This window comes from Trachypithecus francoisi, unplaced genomic scaffold, assembly GCF_009764315.1.
Source record: "Trachypithecus francoisi isolate TF-2019V2 unplaced genomic scaffold, Tfra_2.0 Lachesis_group12, whole genome shotgun sequence".
NCBI classification, from domain to species: domain Eukaryota; kingdom Metazoa; phylum Chordata; class Mammalia; order Primates; family Cercopithecidae; genus Trachypithecus; species Trachypithecus francoisi.
Window position 1 is genome coordinate 115,013,911 of NW_022681457.1, and position 19,145 is coordinate 115,033,055.

The 19,145-nt window shown below is 48.2% G+C and overlaps 1 protein-coding gene across 4 annotated transcripts in view; it reads right to left on the reverse strand.

Moving 5' to 3' along the window:
• SLC25A33 (solute carrier family 25 member 33) overlaps window positions 1-14,764 on the reverse strand; it is a 45,534-nt gene extending 30,770 nt beyond the window's left edge. The window contains exons 1-2 of one of the 4 annotated variants that reach the window (XM_033228469.1): window positions 14,457-14,764; window positions 13,514-13,601 (exon numbers count right to left, since the gene is read on the reverse strand). Coding sequence is in view for 2 of the 4 variants with exons in the window: in XM_033228467.1 (XP_033084358.1) it covers window positions 13,876-13,940 (65 nt within the window). In the remaining 2 variants the exon portion in view is untranslated. Of the gene's footprint in view, window positions 1-13,513; window positions 13,602-13,875; window positions 14,137-14,169; window positions 14,256-14,456 lie in introns of those variants that run through there. The other 3 variants (XM_033228468.1, XM_033228470.1, XM_033228467.1) reach the window with 3 other exon arrangements.
• Window positions 14,765-19,145: the final 4,381 nt, after the last annotated feature.

The window sequence follows — 19,145 nt, forward strand, 5'->3', positions numbered from 1 at the left end:
AGTGAGTGGAGATCTCTCCATTGCACTTCAGCCTGGGCAACAGAGCAAGACTCCATCTCAAAAAAAAAAAAAAAGTTGAAATCCCAGAGCTAAAGGGATAACTACTATTCCCACGTTAGCACATCCGTTGGGGCTTTCCATTCTTGCCATTTTCACCTAACCCCTTCCCAGTATCTAGGTATTCTGAGTGCCCTTTTACGGCAAATTATGCACCTGCTTCATCATTTGCAATGGCTTCATACTATCTCTACCTTATCGATTGATAAGATTTTAACCAATTTCCTACTGTTGGACATTCATGTAATTTCCAATTTCACTACCATGCTGCAATGAATACTCTGGAAAAGTATTTTTGCACATTCAAACAAAATAGTTCATTCAGGTGAATATACTATTTTGAAAATCAATATTTACCCCAATACAGACTCTTCTTAGAATTTGATTAATTACTTTCGGCCAAGCACTGTAGCTCACACCTGTAATACTACCACCCTGGGAGGCTGAGGCAGGTGGATACTTGAGGCCAGGAGTTCGAGACCAGCCTGGCCAACATGGTGAAACCCAATCTCTACTAAAAAAAAATACAAAAATTTGCTGGGTCTGGTGGCGCCTGCCTATAATGCCTGTAATTCCAGCTACCGGAGAGGCTGAGGCAGGAGAATAGCTTGAATGTGGGAGGCGGAGGTTGCAGTGAGCCAAGATTGTGTCACTGCACTCCAGCCTGGGTGACAGAGCAAGACGGTCTTAAACAAAAAATAAAAATCTGATTAATCACTTTCAACAATGAAGTCCTTGTGTTTCCCTCATTCACAACTAATCAGTCAATCCTGTGTTTTCACCTCGCACACTGTCTCTCTGGATCAGGGTTCCCCTAAGCCAGTCATTTGAGTATTACCCTTATAACATATTCATATCGAGATATTACCTGAATTACTATTAAATATTTTTCTTCAAGACAACTCACTTATTTATCCTAAAATACTTAACGTCCATCATCTCTTAAACAATACTACCAGTGAAATAACATGTTTGATGGGTTAGTTGTAAATAACAATGTCAAGGGCCATAGACACATCCTCACCCATGCCTACCAGTGACACAGGCCTCACTCTGGAAAACATCACTCTATAATCTGATGAGTTCCTCAAGATCCAGACCTAGGGCCTTACTTATCTTTCCATCCCTGGCATCAGGGCTCAACAAGTTCCTAAACAGTATTTACTAAGCAAAGGAATTATTCAATTGAGATTTCAAGGAAAATGTCTTCCAAGGTTTCTAAGTATTTGAAAAAAAGTATTTCTCACTAGACTGGGAGCTCCTTGGAGAAAAGCAGTTCATACATTCTTGCAAGTAGAGTATACCAGGCACCTGGCATAAAATAGGTGGGTCAATAAAAATGGTAGACCACCAGCATCTCCGCCTGGGAAAGGTAACAACAGGAAGGAAAAACAGGCCTGGACGTATAGAATGTTTATGCAGTTTCCCTATTCCACGAGAGGCAAATGTTGGAAATCTAGAAGCTAACCTAGTACCTAACACAGACTCTGAAAGTAATGAATGAAGTAAAATCCCCATGAGGGATTATTTTATTTATTTACCTATTTATTTTGGGGGGACAGTTTCACTCTGTCACCCAGGTTGGGAGTGCAGTGGTGCAATCTCAACTCACTGCAACCTCTGCCTTCTGGATTCAAGCAATTGTCGTGCCTCAGCCTCCTGAGTAGTTGGGACTACACGTCTCAGCTGTATTTTTTAGTAGAGACGGGATTTCACCATGTTGGCCAGGCTGGTCTTGAACTCCTGACTTCAAGTGATCTACCCGCCTTGGCCTCCCAAAGTGCTGGATTACAGGTGTGAGCCACCCGCCTGGCCTATTTTTATTTTTAATCAAGTTGTGGGCCTAGCTTAATACTAGTCTGTGTAATTTGCTCTAAGTACTAGAATATATCTAAAGAAAATAGGCTCCCGGCCACTGCACTCCAGCCTGGGCGACAGAGCGAGACTCCATCTCAACAAAAAAAAAAAAAAAAAAAAGAAAATAGGCTATAATAAGAAATATTTAAAAAAAGATAGAAGTGGCCGGGTGTGGCAGCTCATGCCTGTAATCCTAGCACTTTAGGAGGCCGAGGAGGGTGGAGCACTTGAGCTCAGGAGTTGGGAGACCAGCCTGGACAACAGGTCGAAACCCTGTCTCTACCAAGAATACACATTAAAAAATTAGCTGGGTTTGGTGATGTGCACCTGTAGTCCCAGCTACTCGGGAGGCTGAGGTGGGAGGATGGCTTAAGACCAGGAGGCAGAGGTTGCAGTGAGCTGAGATCGTACCACTGCACTCCAGCCTGGGTGACAAAGCCAAGACTCAGTCTCAACAAATAAATAAATAAATAATAAAAATAAAAATGTTAGACGTAAAAACTTTCTTTTTTTTTTTTTTCTCCTTTTTTTGAGAACAGGGTCTCGCTATATTACCCAGGCAGGTCTCGAACTCCTGGGCTCAAGCTATCCTCCCGCCTCTGCCTCCCTGAGAGCTGGGATTACAGGCGTGAGCCACCGCGCCCGGCTAGACGTAAAAACTTTCTAACCCATGTCTATTCATACAAAATATTCTTACCTGTCATAATAACCTCATGCCTAAAAGGCATAACATTTAAAGATACTGAAAAACTTACCAGCAACATAGTAAAATAAAGAAATATCTGAAATCTGTTTGTGTTCAATAACGTAACTCCAAATCATTGGAAAAAAAAGAGCTTCTGGGTAAATCTTTTCATCAGAAAGCCAGTAAGTTCAAATACCATACAGGTCAACCACCTTTGCTTTGTCCCTAAGGAAACTGCACTCATTACTTTGGCCAACTGTCATCCAAGTCTATGTCACTAATCAAAGGATGGTGTGTTTGTCCAAAAAAGCAAATGCCCTAGTAACAGTGAATCAGTGACCTCTTTCATGGTGGCAGGCCACACTTGCTTTTTTTTTTTTTTTTTAAAGAGAGAGGGTCTTGCTCTGTTACCCAGGCTGGAGTTCGTCTCTACAAAAACAACAACAAATTAGTCAGGTGTGGTGGTGTGCACCTGTAGTCCCAGCTACTTAGGAGAATCACCTGAACCCAGGGAGGTCAAGGCTGCAGTGAGCTGAGATGACACTACTGCACTCCAGCCTGGGTGAGACCGCATCTCAAAAAATATATATATTAAAAAAAAAATAAGTTGGGCATGGTGGCTCACACCTGTAATCCCAGCACTCCGGAAGGCCAAGGTAGGCCTTACTTGCAGTAAGGAGTTTGAGAGACCAGCCTGACCAACATGGTGAAACCCTGTGTCTACTAAAAATACAAAAATGAGCTGGGCATGGTGGCAGGTTCCTGTAATCCCAGGTACTCAGGAGGCTGAGGCAGGAGAATCGCTTGAACCTGGGAGGCTGAGGCAGGAGAATCGCTTGAACCTGGGAGGCTGAGGTTGCAGTGAGCCAAGATTGCACAACTGCACTCCAGAGCAAGACTCCGTATCAAAAAAAAAAAAAGGTTTGTGGCCGGGCGCGGTGGCTCAAGCCTGTAATCCCAGCACTTTGGGAGGCCGAGACGGGCGGATCACGAGGTCAGGAGATCGAGACCATCCTGGCTAACACGGTGAAACCCCGTCTCTACTAAAAATACAAAATCTAGCCGGGCGAGGTGGCAGGCGCCTGTAGTCCCAGCTACTCGGGAGGCTGAGGCAGGAGAATGGTGTGAACCGGGAGGCGGAGCTTGCAGTGAGCTGAGATCCGGCCACTGCACTCCAGTCCCGGTGACAGAGCGAGACTCCGCCTCAAAAAAAAAAAAAAAAAAAAAGGTTTGTGAAGTACTGGAGGCCTTGGTGAATGTTATTTCATTGCAGATGGCGTTCAACCTACTATGAGTCTCAACACTGGGAACTCTCATTGATCCCACCAGCAGTTCATCCACCCATCTCTTTTCTGCCTTACTTGCCCTGGGGAGCCTGCGGGCAGAACTAGGTGTCTTCCCTTCCTTTGGTCCCCATGTTCCTTGACATCAAGGCAATGGGACCTCTAGGAGTTAACAAGATTGGCTCAAAGTGGGAGTCACTGAGTGTCCTTCCCAAGCACACCACCCAGTCCCTTCTCATCCTGCTGGCTTGGGCTGATGCACCAGCCTCTCACTTGTAGGAGGCATCTGGCCACAGAGCAAGCTACCAGTCTCCCTGTCTTACCAGCTCTCTCAGTCTGTAGCCCAGACCTACTAGGGGCTGGGGATAGAGTTGGGGACAGTAGGAAAATCCTCTCTGCCCACAGGCCACAGTGTTGACACCCACAACCATTGTTCTCTCATAAACAGTCTGGTCAATGGCAGCAGGGCAGGTTCTTCCACCTAAGTCTTAGACTAGGATCCTCTCAGTTCATCTGAGGGCTCCAGTAGCCAGTGCTCAGACAGTAGGAAAAGTCATATTCAACCGCCAGTTACATGCTGACACAGCATTAGCCTCACATAGTTGGAAAATTAACTAATCTGACTGGGAAGCAGTATTTTAGACAAGGAATCTCCAAACTGGGTTATATACTCTTAAGAGATGTGCACCATGACCCACTGGCATACAGAAAGAAATGACACTTTGTTTATAACCTCCACCATTTAATTTCTATTTTGTTTGTTTGTTTTTTTGTTTTTGAGACAGAGTCTCACTCTGTCACCCAGGCTAGAGTACAGTGGTGTGATCTCGGTTCACTGCAACCTCTGCCTCCCAGGTTCAAGCTATTCTCATGCCTCGGCCTCATGAATATCTGGGATTATAAGTGTGCGCCAACCACACCTGGATCATTTTTGTATTTTTAGTAGAGACAGGGTTTCACCATGTTGGCCAGGCTGGTCTTGAACTCCTGACCTCAGGCGATGCGCCCGCCTGGGCCTCCCAAAGTACTGGGTTTATAGGCATAAGCCACCGCGCCCAGCCCATTTAATTTCTATTTTGTGTATAGGTCTTATAATATGTATCAAAGTAATAGGGTAATATAATTATACATAAGATATGCACAAACATTTTAATCATAGCAGTGTATGATTAAAGTTTGAAGGCCATGGCTGGGCACAGTGACTCACACCTGTAATCCCAGCACTTTGGGAGGTCAAGGCAGGCAGATTGCTTGAGCTCAGGAGTTCCGAGACCAGCTTGGGCAACGTAATGAAAACTCATCTCTGTAAAAACTACAGAAATTAGCTAGGCATGGTGGCGTGCACCTGTAGTCCCAGCTACTCTAGTCTCAGCTACCTAGCTACTCTGGAGGCTGAGGTGAGAGGATCGCTTGAGCCTGGCAGGTCAAGGCTGCGGTGAGCAATGATCATACGCCTGCACTCCAGCCTGAGTGACAGGAAGGGAGAAAAAAAAAAAACAACACTCAAAACCCCAAAACAAAATAAACAAGAAACCCACAAAAACTTAAAAAAAAAAACAACTTTGAAGGCCACTATTCTAAACCAGTAGTTCTCAATTGGGGCAATTTTGTCCCCACCCCAGTAACAAAATGTCTGAAGACATTTTGGGTTTTGAAATGGGGGAGAGGGGGTTACTCGTATCTAGTGGGTAGAGGCCTGGGACGCTGCTAAACATTCTACAATATACAAGGCAGCCCATCCCTCACAGACAATCAATCATCCAACCAAAGTTTAGAAACCCTGCTCTAGACCAATAAAATGGGTACTATTTGAAGACCATATAATGGATTGGTGGCACTGCTGGTTGCCTCCCCAGCATCCATCCCCCTCTTCCTTTGTCTTAGCAAGATCCCTCATTTCTTTTTTTTTTTTTTTTTTTTGAGACGGAGTTTCGTTCTTGTTGCCCAGGGTGGCACAATCTCAGCTCACTGCAACCTCTGCCTCCTGGGTTCAAGCAATTCTCCTGCCTCAGCCTCCTGAGTAGCTGGGATTACAGATATGCGCCACAATGCTTTGCTAATTTTTTTTTTTTTTGAGACAGAGTCTCCCTCTGTCGCCCAGGCTGGAGTGCGGTGTCCGGATCTCGGCTAACTGCAAGCTCCGCCTCCCGGGTTCCCGCCATTCTCCCGCCTCAGCCTCCCGAGTAGCTGGGACTACAGGCGCCCGCCACCACGCCTGGCTAATTTTTTGTATTTTTAGTACAGACGGGGTTTCACTGTGTTACCCAGGATGGTCTTGATTTCCTGACCTCGTGATCCGCCCGCCTCGGCCTCCCAAAGTGCTGGTATTACAGGTGTGAGCTACAGCGCCGGGCCCAATTTTTGTATTTTTAATAGACGGGGTTTCACCATGTTGGCCAGGCCGGTCTCAAAACTCCTGACTCAGGTGATCTGCCCACCTTGGCCTCCCAAAGTGCTGGGATTACAGGCATGAGCCACTGCACCTGGCCAAGATCTCCAATTTCTTAAGCCACACAGTGTGGACAGGATTGAACTCATGTCTAGTTTTGGCCTGACTCACTGAAGCCTGTCCATATCATAACATCCACTTTGCCTTGTAATCTGTTTAGGGACAGGCATATGATTTCAGCCCAAGTACTCAGCATAATTTCCCTGGGAGTAATGACTGGTTTAGAGCAAGGAGTACATGTCCTAGTGGGTCCAGAATTACACTGAAGATTTGCTCAATGGTGGGAGAAATACAAGGAGCTGCTACTGGAAGCCCTTCTGTGGCTACGCACGGCCAGCCTTACAATGAAGCAGGTTACTGGAGGCCAAGCAGGCATGGGTGGGCCCCTCCCGGTGACACTGACGCACTGCTCAGCTAAGCCCTCACCTTAAGCCTGCGCTCCTTCTAGAATTCAGGTTTTTGTACCCATAATCAAGCCAGTTTGAAGTTGAATCTTCTATTACTTGCAACTGAATGCTCCTAAATGAGCCTAGTCCAAAAAAAAAGGTATACCTAAACTTTTCAAGAAAGCAGTTAAAGAGTTTTACTAATATAAATAATCTTCCAAAGGCCAGTTGGGACTCATGCTTGTCTTAACAGTTCTGAGTAAACATCCTGGACATTAATTTAATTTTGCTCCTAAGGTAACAGTGTTCTAGTCAGTCACTGATGCCAAAGTGCAGAGAAAATTCTCTGTGGGGCTGGGCGCGGTGGCTCACGCCTGTAATCCCAGCACTTTGGAGGCCGAGACGGGCAGATCACAAGGTCAGGAGATCGAGACCATTCTGGCTAACACGGTGAAACCCCGTCTCTACTAAAAATACAAAAAATTAGCCGGCCATGGTGGTGGGCACCTGTAGTCCCAGGTACTCGGGAGGCTGAGGCAGGAGAAAGGCATGAACCCAGGAGGTGGAGCTTGCAGTGAGCAAATATCGCGCCACTGCACTCCAGCCTGGGTGACAGAGCGAGACTCCGTCTCAAAAAAAAAAAAAAAAGAGATCCACCTGCCTCGGCCTCCTTTTAAAGTGCTGGAATTGGCCAGGCGCGGTGGCTCATGCCTATAATCCCAGCACTTTGGGAGGCCGAGAGGGGTGGATCACGAGATCAGGAGTTCAAGACCAGCCTGGTCAAGATGGTGAAACCCCGTCTCTACCAAAAATACAAAAAAAAAATTAGCCAGGCACAGTGGCAGGCACCTGTACTCCCAGCTACTCAGGAGGCTGAGGCAGGAGAATCACTTGAACTCGGAGGGCGGAGGTTGCAGTGAGCCGAGATCTCGCCACTGCACTCCAGCCTGAGCGACAGAGTGAGACTCCATCTCAAAATAAATAAATAAATAAAAATAAAGTGCTGGAATCACAGGTATGAGCCACCACACCTGGTCTATGTATTCATTTTCTTAAAAGATAAAAATAGGCTCCCCGTGAATCGCCTGAACCTGGGAGGCGGAGGCTGTTGTGAGCCAAGATCACACCACTGCACTCCAGCCTGGGCAACAAGAGCAAAACTCCGTCTCAAAACAAAAAAAACACTCCCCTCCCCATTCCTCTATCTTCTCTCATTATTCCTTTCCAAAATTGAAGGCTTATATTTATTACATGAAGATATAGTTAACCTTCCAATCCTTTTACACCCATGCTGCCCTAGTTTAATTTTTCCCCTTGTGGCTTAGGCACCTCACCTCCAGTTGACAGCAGAGTAAAACTACAACATTACTACTATAATATATACTGGGATTTTTAAAAAGTATCTTTATGTGATCAGAAGTCATAAAATTTTAAATTATGCACACAGAATTGTGCTTTTTAACTCTGAGTTTAAACTATCAAGGAAAATTTGTAAAAACCAACTGTCTTCAACAAGAGCCTCTGTTCCCTATGCATACATGCATATCAGGAACTAAAACCAAGGTCTGTATGCTTTTTCTGATAATAATCACTACCCCGCTGATGGTAAACTGCTTTCCAGGCTCACAGCTTATCCACATTCTGCCAACAAATGATACTGCCAGACATCCTGCAATCCTAATCTTTGGAGGTTTGGTAACCGCCATTTCACCTGCTACCTCTATCGTGCTATTTGAAAAACATTAGGTGTTTTTCTGTATACACTGTAAATTTTTGCAAAGTTTTACTTGAAACCTGACATTGGCTGGGCTCGGTGGCTCACGCCTGTAATTCCAGCACTTTGGGAGGCTGAGGTGGGCAGGTCACCTGAGGTCAGGAGTTCAAGACCAGCCTGGCCAATGTGGTGAAACCCAGTCTCTACTAAAAATACAAAAAATAGCAGGGCGTGGTGGTGCGTGCCTGTAATTCCAGCTATTTGGGAGGCTGAGGCACGAGAATTGCTTGAACCCAGGAGGTGGAGGTTGCAGTGAGCCGAGATGGCACCACTGCACTCCAGCCTGGGTCACAGAGGGAAACGCTTCTTCAAAAGAAAGAAGAAAAACAAAAAAGTAACCACCAGCCGATAAAGATTTAATTTGTAGGGAAAAGTACCTGAGTACACCTGGCAACAGCTGCCCATACTAGGTGGGAAAACTGAATTTTGAAAATATCTGCGTCTTATTATAGTTTAATTTTTTTCTTTTTCTTTTTTTTTTTTTCTTCTGAGATGGAGTCTCTCTCTCTCTCTCTGTCCCCCAGGCTGGAGTGCAGTGGAGCGATCTCGGCTCACTGCAACCTCTGCCTCCCAGGTTCAAGCGATTCTCCTACCTCAGCCTCCAAAGTAGCTGGGATTACAGGCGCGTGCCACCAAGCCCGGCTAATTTTTGTATTTTCAGTAGAGATGAGGTTTTGCCATGTTGGCCAGGCTGGTCTCGAACTCCTGACCTCAGGTGATCCACCTGCCTCGGCCTCCAACAGTGCTGGGATTACAGGCGTGAGCCACCGCGCCTGGCCTAGTTTAAGATCTTAAAGATACCATACTCCCATTAAAATACATTTTAAAGGCTAGGATGACAAAACAAAAAAGCATGCCATAAAAATAAGACCCAAAGCAACTAATCCAGGATCAACCTCTAAATCTAAGGACAGCTTAGCCCAGCTATTTCAGGTACTGGGTATATCTAAATGGGCACCGTGCTATGTGAAGTGCCTGCCCAGCATATGAAGGACATCACTAACACTAACAGAACCAGAACCCCCATGCTATTTGATGGGGAAAATTTATACGATTTTCGTCTTCAGCAAATCAAGCCTACACACAGAAGGGCCACCTCAGAGCACTTCTGTGTTCTTCTTGACGAGGTGGTTTAAACAATAGAAAAGGAATGACAGGGCTGGGTCCAGTGGCTCACACCTGTAATCCCAACACTTTGGGAGGCTAAGGTGGGCGGATCACCTGAGGACAGGAGTTTGAGACCAGCCTGGCCAACATGGTAAAACCGTGTCTCTACTAAAAATACAAAAACTAGCCAGGCATGGTGGCATGTGCCTTTAATCCCAGCTACTAGGGAGGCTGAGGCAGGAGAATCACTTGAACCCAGAAGGCGGAGGCTGCAGTGAGCCAAGGATGTGCCACTGCACTCCAGCCTGGGTGACAGAGAGAGAATCCACCTAAAAAAAAAAAAAAAAAAAAAGACAGGTTTTGTACAATAAAATGTGCTTGAGTACTTCTCTTTTTTTTTCTTTTTTTTAACAATATCACCCAGATTTGGGGGTAAGAGGGAAGAAAGCAGAAGACAGCAGAAACCCTAAAGGCAGTAAACATCAAATAAATAAGGTAAGCTCATGCAGAACTCACCCTGAAAGACAGTTTATGAATGTGCTGTGTAGGTACCAAAAACCTTAAAAACCTTTGACTCAGCAATTGTACTTGTACTGGTTTATTCAAAGGAAATAAAGCACATATGTAGACATAAGGATGTCTAAGTATTTATAATGGCAAAAAAATTAGCAATGATAGGAGATTAGAAAGAAATTACTTAATCGACCGGGTGTGGTGGCTCATGCCTGTAATCTCAGCACTTAGAGAAGTAAGGCCCAGGCAGGTAGATAATCTGAGGTCAGGAGTAAGAGACCAGCCTGGGTAACATGGTGAAACTCTGTCTCTACTAAAAAAAACTAAAAAATTAGCCAGGCGTGGTGGCGCACACATGTAATCCTAGCTATTCAGGAGGCTGAGGCAGGAGAATTGCTTGAACCTGGAAGGCGGAGGTTGCAGTGATCTGAGATCACACCACTGCACTCCAGCCTGGGCAACAAGAGTGAAACTCCCTATCAAAAATAAATAAATAAAAATAAAACAGTTTTTCAGGCAGGGCATGGTGGCTCACACCTGTATAATCCCAGCACTTTGGGAGGCCAAGGTGGGTGGACCACCTTAGGTCAGGAGATCGAGACCAGCCTAGCCAACATGGCAAAACCCCATTTCTACTAAAAATACAAAAATTAGCTGGGCGTGGTGGCACACGCCTGTAATCCCAGCTACCTGGGAGGCTGAGGCATGCGAATCGAATCGCTTCAACCCAGGAGGCGGAGATTGCAGTGAGCAGGGATTGCACCACTGTGCTCCAGCCTGGGAGACAGAGTGAGGCTCAATCTCAAAAAAAAAAAAAAAAATGTAATCCCAGCACTTTGGGAGGCCAAGACGGGCGGCTCACAAGGTCAGGATATCGAGACCATCCTGGCTAACATGGTGAAACCCCGTCTCTACTAAAAAATACAAAAAACTAGCCGGGCGAGGTGGCGGGCGCCTGTAGTCCCAGCTTACTCGGGAGGCTGAGGCAGGAGAATGGCGTAAACCCAGGAGGCGGAGTTTGCAGTGAGCTGAGATCCGGCCACTGCACTCCAGCCTGGGCAACAGAGCGAGACTCCGTCTCCAAAAAAAAAAAAAGCTTGTTCAGTATCATTAATTAGCAACAGTATTAAACTTATTTGCTGTTATAGTTTCCAATGGCTATTCAAAAAACAAGAGAAATGTGACAGATTTTTAAAGTAGGGGCTCTGACTTCTTTTCAAAGGAAGTGCATCTCGTTTTCTGGAAAGACGCCAGCTTAACAACAGCGGCGTGGCAACTAGTTACTTGGAGCAAAGCAGCACATATTCCACCAGAGTAGGTGGGACCTCTGCGTGGACTCATTTTAACCATACAATACAGCCATTTTACACTCAGCTCCTTTCACGTTCTTCCCTAACAGGAAGTGAAGTAAAATATTTTAGGCTAGTGAGAGTGGATCAAAATCCAATTAGTTACTCTGAAAACATCCTTTTGGAAGCTGTCTTTTCTTTCTTGAATCTCAAACTGCTGCCAATACAGGAAGGGAAACTTGTTAAATACAATGGCTTCAGGTGACACCCTAATAAACTACCTACATCTTAATCAAGCAGGAGAACTCTGCCAGCCACTGCAGATTTACTCCATCACAAGGTAAAAGGCTAGTGCCCTAGTAGGAGAATCTGGCAGCCAGAGGGCACAGTGAAGGGTACAGAGGGAGATTCAACAAGACAGGGCCATCCATTTCACAGTGCGCCTCAACAGAGGTTGCTCCAGCATGCAACTCTCCTGGTTTGGAATACAAAGAAAAAATTTAAAAGACCACCTCACTGGCCGGGCGCGGTGGCTCACGCCTGTAATCCCAGCACTTTGGGAGGCCAAGGCAGGCGGATCACGAGGTCAGAAGATTGAGACCATCCTGGCTAACACTGCGAAACCCCGTCTCTACTAAAAATACAAAAAATTAGCCAGGCGTGGTGACGGGCGCCTGTAGTCCCAACTACTCGGGAGGCTGAGGCAGGAGAATGACGTGAACCCGGGAGGCGGAACTTGCAGTGAGCCGAGATTGCGCCACTGCACTCTAGCCTGGGTGACAGAGGCTCCGTCTCAAAAAAAAAAAAAAACAACACACACACACAACAAAACAAAAACCACCTCACTAAAAACAGTAAGTCAAAATCACTGAGCAGAAACTTTTTTTTTTTTTTTAATGATCCTTCTTGGCTTAAAAAACGTGTGAGACAAAAAAAAAAAATGGCCAACTTGTTTAAAATTCCCAAGAAAGACAAATTTATATAGAGTGGCTTAATTTAAGAAAGCTTCCCCATGTGTTACTCTGAAAGGAAGTCTCAGCCTGGCGTGGTGGCTCACGCCTGTAATCCCAGCACTTTGGGAGGCCGAGGCGGGCGGATCACGAGGTCAGGAGATCGAGACCATCTTGGCTAACACGGTGAAACCCCGTCTCTACTAAAAATACAAAAAGTTAGCGGGCGACTGTAGTCCCAGCTACTCTGGAGGACTGAGGCAGGAGAACGGCGTGAACCCGGGAGGCGGAGCTTGCAGTGAGCCGAGATGGCGCCACTGCATTCCGGCCTGGGAGACAGAGTGAGACTCTGTCTCAAAAAAAAAAAAAAAAAAAAATAGCCGCTCGTGGTGGTGGGGGCCTGTAATCTCAGCTACTCCGGACGCTGAGGCTGGAGAATCCCTTGAATCCAGGAGGCGGAGGTTGCAGCGAGCCCAGAGATCGCACCACTGCACTCCAGCCTGCGCGACAAAGGAAGACTCCCTTTCAAACAGAACAAAACAAAGGGCCGGGCGCGGTGGCTCACGCCTGTAATCCTAGCACTTTGGGAGGGGAGGCGAGGCAGGCAGATCACCTCAGGTCAGGAGTTCGAGACCAGCCTCAACATGAAGAAACCCCGTCTCTACTAAAAATACAAAATTAGCTGGGCGTGATGGTGCATGCCTATAATCCCAGCTACTCGGGAGGCTGAGGCAGGAGAATTGCTTGAACCTGGGAGGCGGAGGTTGCGATGAGCCGGGATCGCACCATTGCGCTCCAGTCTGGGCAACAAGAGCGAAACTCCATCTCAAAACAACAACAACAACAACAACAACAAAAAACAAAGGAAGTCTCAATGGAGACATGGAGGTAAGGTTTGCAAGGGAATGACAGGGAAGAGATGAATGAGAAACTCTTCCTATCTATGAAGACCCACTAAAGTTTTTGGTTAAAGTAACCTGGTGACTGCCCACAATACAAGCACAAAAAAGGTCAGGGACGCTTTCATCAGTCATCTTCGAAGGTAAGTTTCTCAACCATTGTTTGTTGTAAGGAACATATCCAGGTAGGAATCCAGGCTGCAACTAAACTACTCAAGCCAAGATGATCATCCAGGTTAAACTATTTTATGCAAAATATCCTACACTCAAAAATTGCTGTGCCAGGCCCATGAGGTCCTCAAATTAAGACTCCAAACATCTGGAAGACTCCGAAAGGACCCCAAGCCACCGTCTGTGATAAAGGAAAAAAGAGAATTACTAATACTCAAAAATATTTTACTTTCTCGCGGAGGGGGGAAGGGGGGAGATGGTGAGGTGCAGGGAGGTAAAAAATCACCTCCCTTCTTAACTGCACAACTCAACCTCCTAAAAATGCATTGTCTCCGCTGGAAAAAAGGTGCCTGATCATAGACCTAATGCAGCTTTCAAAACAAGGAACACTTTACAATTCTGCGGTCTCCGGCGTTGGAAGCGCCCACCAGCCGGCGAGAAGTGTCTCAACACACCTTTCAGACCTCATATTAGTCTGGGTCCCAGGCTTAGCCATCCCGCGTGTGGCCGCCAGCATCATCGTTCCCCAGCACCATCCAGGCCTTGCTGGCGTCCAACGTCCGCAGACCGTTTTGCCCGTCCGGACGACCTCCCGCACTGCCCTGAGGAACCTCGGGCACACCCGAGCATCAGCGATCCTGCCCCGGGCTCTGAGGCGCTGCGCTTCGGGAAAGGCCCCGGGAGAAGGGGGCGGGGGAGGGGGACCGCGCCACAGCGTCCAGGCAGGACCGCCGCCGAGCAACACTCACCGGCCACTGACTGTTCAGAATGGGAAGAAGCTGGGGACGCCACGGGGAGGACGGGAGGCGGTGCACAGCCGCCCTGGGGGCTTCGGTCAGGACGGGGGGTGAGGAAGGCCCGACCCCCTCCCTTGGCCCTGCCCACCAGCCCCCGACGCCGGGACTTCCTCCTCCCGGGCGCCGGCGCCGTAGCCCGCGGAGGGCCGGTAACCGCCGCGGGAGGCTGGGACCGCGCCCGGGGCGAAGGCCGAGGGGACCGTAGGCGGCGGGGCGCGCGGCTGGGCCCGGAAACTCACCCGCCGGCGAAGAGGTGAAGCAGCGTGTTCTCCTTCTGCTGGCCGCCGGTCGCCATGGCCGCGCCGGCTCCGCGGCCCGTCGCCACCCGGTGGCTAGAGCGCGTGTCGGCTCGAGGGATGCGCGAGGTCGCCGGGTCGTGTCTCCCCGCTGCCCTCAGGGGCCTGCCGGCAACGCCTCCATGCGCACGCGGGCCCCAACGCCCGGCTCTGCTCGGCCCGCGCCCTCCGCGGCGTGGCCGCCGGCGCCTCACCGGCCTCTGAGGCGCGAGCCCGGCGGGGAGCGAGAGCCCGGCGCGCGGCCGTCACGTGGCGGGGGCCGGGCCGTGACGACACGCGACGCGCGAGTCTGGGGCGGGGCGTGACGGGGGTGTGGGCCCAAATCTCGAGCGCCCATTGGTTAGGAAGCAGATGTAGGCGGGGAGCTTGCGCAGTTCTGGGGCGGAGCCAGCCCCGAGCGGATGACTGGGGAGAGGGGCTGGCGTAGGCCGGGGCGTGGAGGCAGTGGAAACTAGCTGTGACTGCCTGGTCGTCGCTCCTCAGAGAAGCCTCGCGAGGCCCTAGGCCTTGCCTTATTTTAAAAGTTTACTTTGTGATATTTACGTGTGCAAAAGGTGTAGAAATTACGTGTTACATCTCACACTTCTGTACTCACCACCCCGTTTAGGAAAAAAAAAAAAAATCTAAAAAACCGTAAACAGCCTCAATCAGTGAGGCCCTGCGCTGTGGCTCACGCCTGCAATCCCAACACTTTGGGAGGCCAAGGCGGGCGGGCGGATCGCCTGAGGCCAGGAGTTACAGACCAACCGGGCCAAGATAGCGAAACCGTGTCTCTACTAAAAATACAGAAGTTAGCTGGACGGGGTGAGGCGGCGCACCCCTGTCATTCTCAGCTACTTCGGTAGCTGAGGCTAGATAATCGCTTGACCCCGGGAGGCGGAGGCTGCAGTGAGCCGAGATCGTGCTACTGAACTCCAGCCTGGACGACAGAGCGAGATTCTGTCTCAAATAATTAATAATCATTATTATTGTGTGTATTTTTCATCTCCTTATAGTTAGTATTATATGCTGCGCATATTTTGCAGTATGCTTTTTGCTTCTTTTCTGATCATCTCCAGCCGAGACCTAGATATCCAAACTGCTTCTCTCAGGCTATGTCCCTAGGTCATTGTCATACTCAGCCTGACATCGTCTAATCTCCAGGTCTCCCCCAGATGGAGTCTTCCCTGGCCGCCTTTGCAGAGCAGTCTGTCACATGACTATAGAACCAGGCTTGTGCAGTTTGTTGATTTATTTAAGTTGTCCTTCCCATACAGGAATGTAAGCTTCAGGAGAGCAGGGACCTTCTTTCTTTCGTTCACGGTTGTTCCTGACACGGTACCTGCCACCTAGTAATGCCCAAGGAGCTAATGAATAAAGCTCCCAAACTGAACTTATCATTCTTCCCCTCCCCCAAACCTGCTCTGCCTCTCCTATTTCCTGTCCTGGCAGTGACACCACTGACTGTACAGGCACCAGTGCCAGAAGCTTTCCTGTTACCTTAGACTATGTCTCTCTGTCTCTCTCTCAGCAGCCCACCATTCACCTGTAGAACGTACCAACCCTTTCTCTTCCGTCTCTCAGAGCTCCAGAAAGCTGTACCTTGACCAGAACAGGCAGTTAGATGTCCTGTGTGTAAACATAGAGAGCTTAAGTAGGAGGGAATTGTGTGGAAACAGGCGAACTAGCAATCCAACCTGTATTTGATTGCTGGGACTCTTTAAATAAAAACAGCTCTTAGGCACAGTCCTCCAAAATGCAAATACAGTGATTACCATTAAACCAATTGCTCCCAGGCCTAGGAGAAGGGGAAACCATGCCAGGGCATGAGATATCTGACAAAAAGAAGTAAAGAAAACCCGGCACGGTGGCTCATGCCTGTCATCCCAGCACTTTGGGAGGCTGAGAAGAGCGGATCACTTGAGTCCAGTAGCTCAAGACCAGCCTGGGTAACGAGGCAAAACCCTGTCTCTACAAAAGAAAAAAAAAAGTAAAAATAAATAATTTTTATTTAGTTATTTAGTTATTTTGAGATGGAGTCTTACTCTGTCATCCAGGATGGAATGTTGTGGTGTGATCTCAGCTGACTGCAACCTCTGCCTCCTGGATTCAAGCGATTCTCCTGCCTCAACCTCCTGAGTAGCTGGGATTACAGGCACATGCCAGCTGGCTAATTTTTGTATTTTTAGCAGAGACAGGGTTTCACCATGTTGGCCAGGCTGGTCTCAGATTCCTGACCTTGTGATCCACCTGCCTCGGCCTCCCAAAGTGCTGGCATTACAGGCGTGGGCCACTGAGCCTGGCCTGTTTTGTTTGTTTGTTGGTTGGTTTTTTCGAGATAGAGTTTCACTCATGTTGCCCAGGCTGGAGTGCAATGGCACGATCACAGGTCATTGCAGCCTCCACCTCCTGGGTTCAAGCAATTCTCCTTCCTCAGCCTCCCAAGTAGCTTGGATTACAGGCATGTGCCACCACACCTGGCTAATTTTGTATGTTTGGTAGAGATGGGGTTTCATCATGTTGGTCAAGCGGGTCTTGAACTCCTGACCTCAGGTGATACGCCCACCTCAGCCTGCCAAAGTGCTGGGATTACAGGTGTGAGCCACTGCGCCCAGCCATCCTGCCTGCTCTATCTATCTATCTATCTATCTAGATATTTATCTATCTATATTTTGTTGTTTAAATGGTCTTGCTTTGTCCCCCAGGCTGGAGCGCAGCAGTATGATCTCAGCTTACTGCAACCTCCGCCTCCTGGGCTCAAACAATTCTCCTGTCTCAGCCTCCTGGGGAGCTGGTATTACAGGCGCCTGCCCCTGTACCTGGCTAATTTTTATTTTTATTTTTATTTTATTTTTTATTTTTTTATTTTTTTTGAGACGGAGTCTCGCTCTGTCACCCAGGCTGGAGTGCAGTGGCCAGATCTCAGCTCACTGCAAGCTCCGCCTCCCGGGTTTACACCATTCTCCTGCCTCAGCCTCCCGAGTAGCTGGGACTACAGGCACCAGCCACCTCGCCCGGCTAGCTTTTTGTATTTTTTAGTAGAGACGGGGTTTCACCGTGTTAGCCAGGATGGTCTCGAACTCCTGACCTCGTGATCCGCCCGTCTCAGCCTCCCAAAGTGCTGGGATTACAGGCTTGAGCCACCACGCCCGGCCTTTTTTTTATTTTTAGTAGAGGTGGAGTTTCATCATGTTGGCTGGTGTGGGGAAAAGAAAGAGAGATCAGCCTGTTACTGTGTCTATATAGAAAGAAGTAGACATAAGAGACTCCATTTTGTTCTGTATTTGAGATGCTGTTAATCTGTGACCCTACCCCCAACCTTGTCCTTGCAAGAGACATGTGTTGTGGTGACTCAAGGTTTAATGGATTTTGGGCTGTTAAGGATGTGTCTTTGTTAAACAAGTGCCTGAAGGCAGCTTGCTGGTTAAAAATCCTGCCCGTCCCTGGGCAATGGAACATCTCCGTGTAAAACCCGATTGTATGCTCTGTTTACTGAGATAGGAGAAAACCGCCTTATGGCATAAGGTGGGACTTGCTGGCAAGACTTGCTGGCAATGCTGCTAAAAGGTTTATGGAGATGTTTGCATATGCATCTCAAGGCACAGCATTTTCCTTTGAACTTACCCATGTCACAGAGATCTTTATCCATATGTCTTACTGCTAATTTTCTCCCTAAAATGATCCTATTGTCCTGCCACTCCCTTATCTTTAAGATGGTAAAGATAATTATCTTTTTTATTTTTTTATTTTTATTTTTTTTGAGACGGAGTCTCGCTCTGTCGCCCGGGCTGGAGTGCAGTGGCCGGATCTCAGCTCACTGCAAGCTCCGCCTCCTGGGTTCACGCCATTCTCCTGCCTCAGCCTCCTGAGTAGCTGGGACTACAGGCGCCTGCCACCGCGTCCGGCTAATTTTTTGTATTTTTAGTAGAGACGGGGTTTCACCGTGGTCTCGATCTCCTGACCTTGTGATCCGCCCGCCTCGGCCTCCCAAAGTGCTGGGATTACAGGTGTGAGCCACCGCGCCCGGCCTAAAGATAATTATCAATAAATACTAAGGGAACTCAGAGACCGGTGCCAGCGTGGGTCCTCTGTATGCTGAGCGCTGGTCCGCTGGGCCTTTTTCTTTCTCTATACTTTGTCTCTGTGTCTCATTTATTTTCTCAAGTCTCTCGTTCCACCTAACGAGAAACGCCCACAGGTGTGGAGGAGCAGGCCACCCCTTCAGGCTGGGCTGCTCTCAAACTGCTGACCTCAAGTGATCTGCCTGCCTAGGCTTCCCAAAGTGATGGGCTTACAGGCGTGAGCCACTGCACCGGGACTCTGGGCAGGATTTGAAGCTCTAGGAAGTGCTATCCTTAGAGCACGGCCCTTCATCTTTGCTCACGGAGATGTTTGAGGCTGGGACTCAGGCTCTTAACTCCAAGGTGGCACCTGGCCTCCTGCCTTCTTTTCCCAAGTATTGTCAGTGCGGTGCTCTGATACACAGACAGACAGGCCTCCCTACCTCCCTGTCAATAGCAAGGCTGCCTTCCTATGAGAATTTTCCTAAGGCGTTTCATGTTTTGTTTTTTCAAGACCTTTTCCAAGGTCCCATTGAATACTCACAATGTTTGGTAGCCCATTTGCTTTCCTTGCCTTTTTATGGATAAGCAG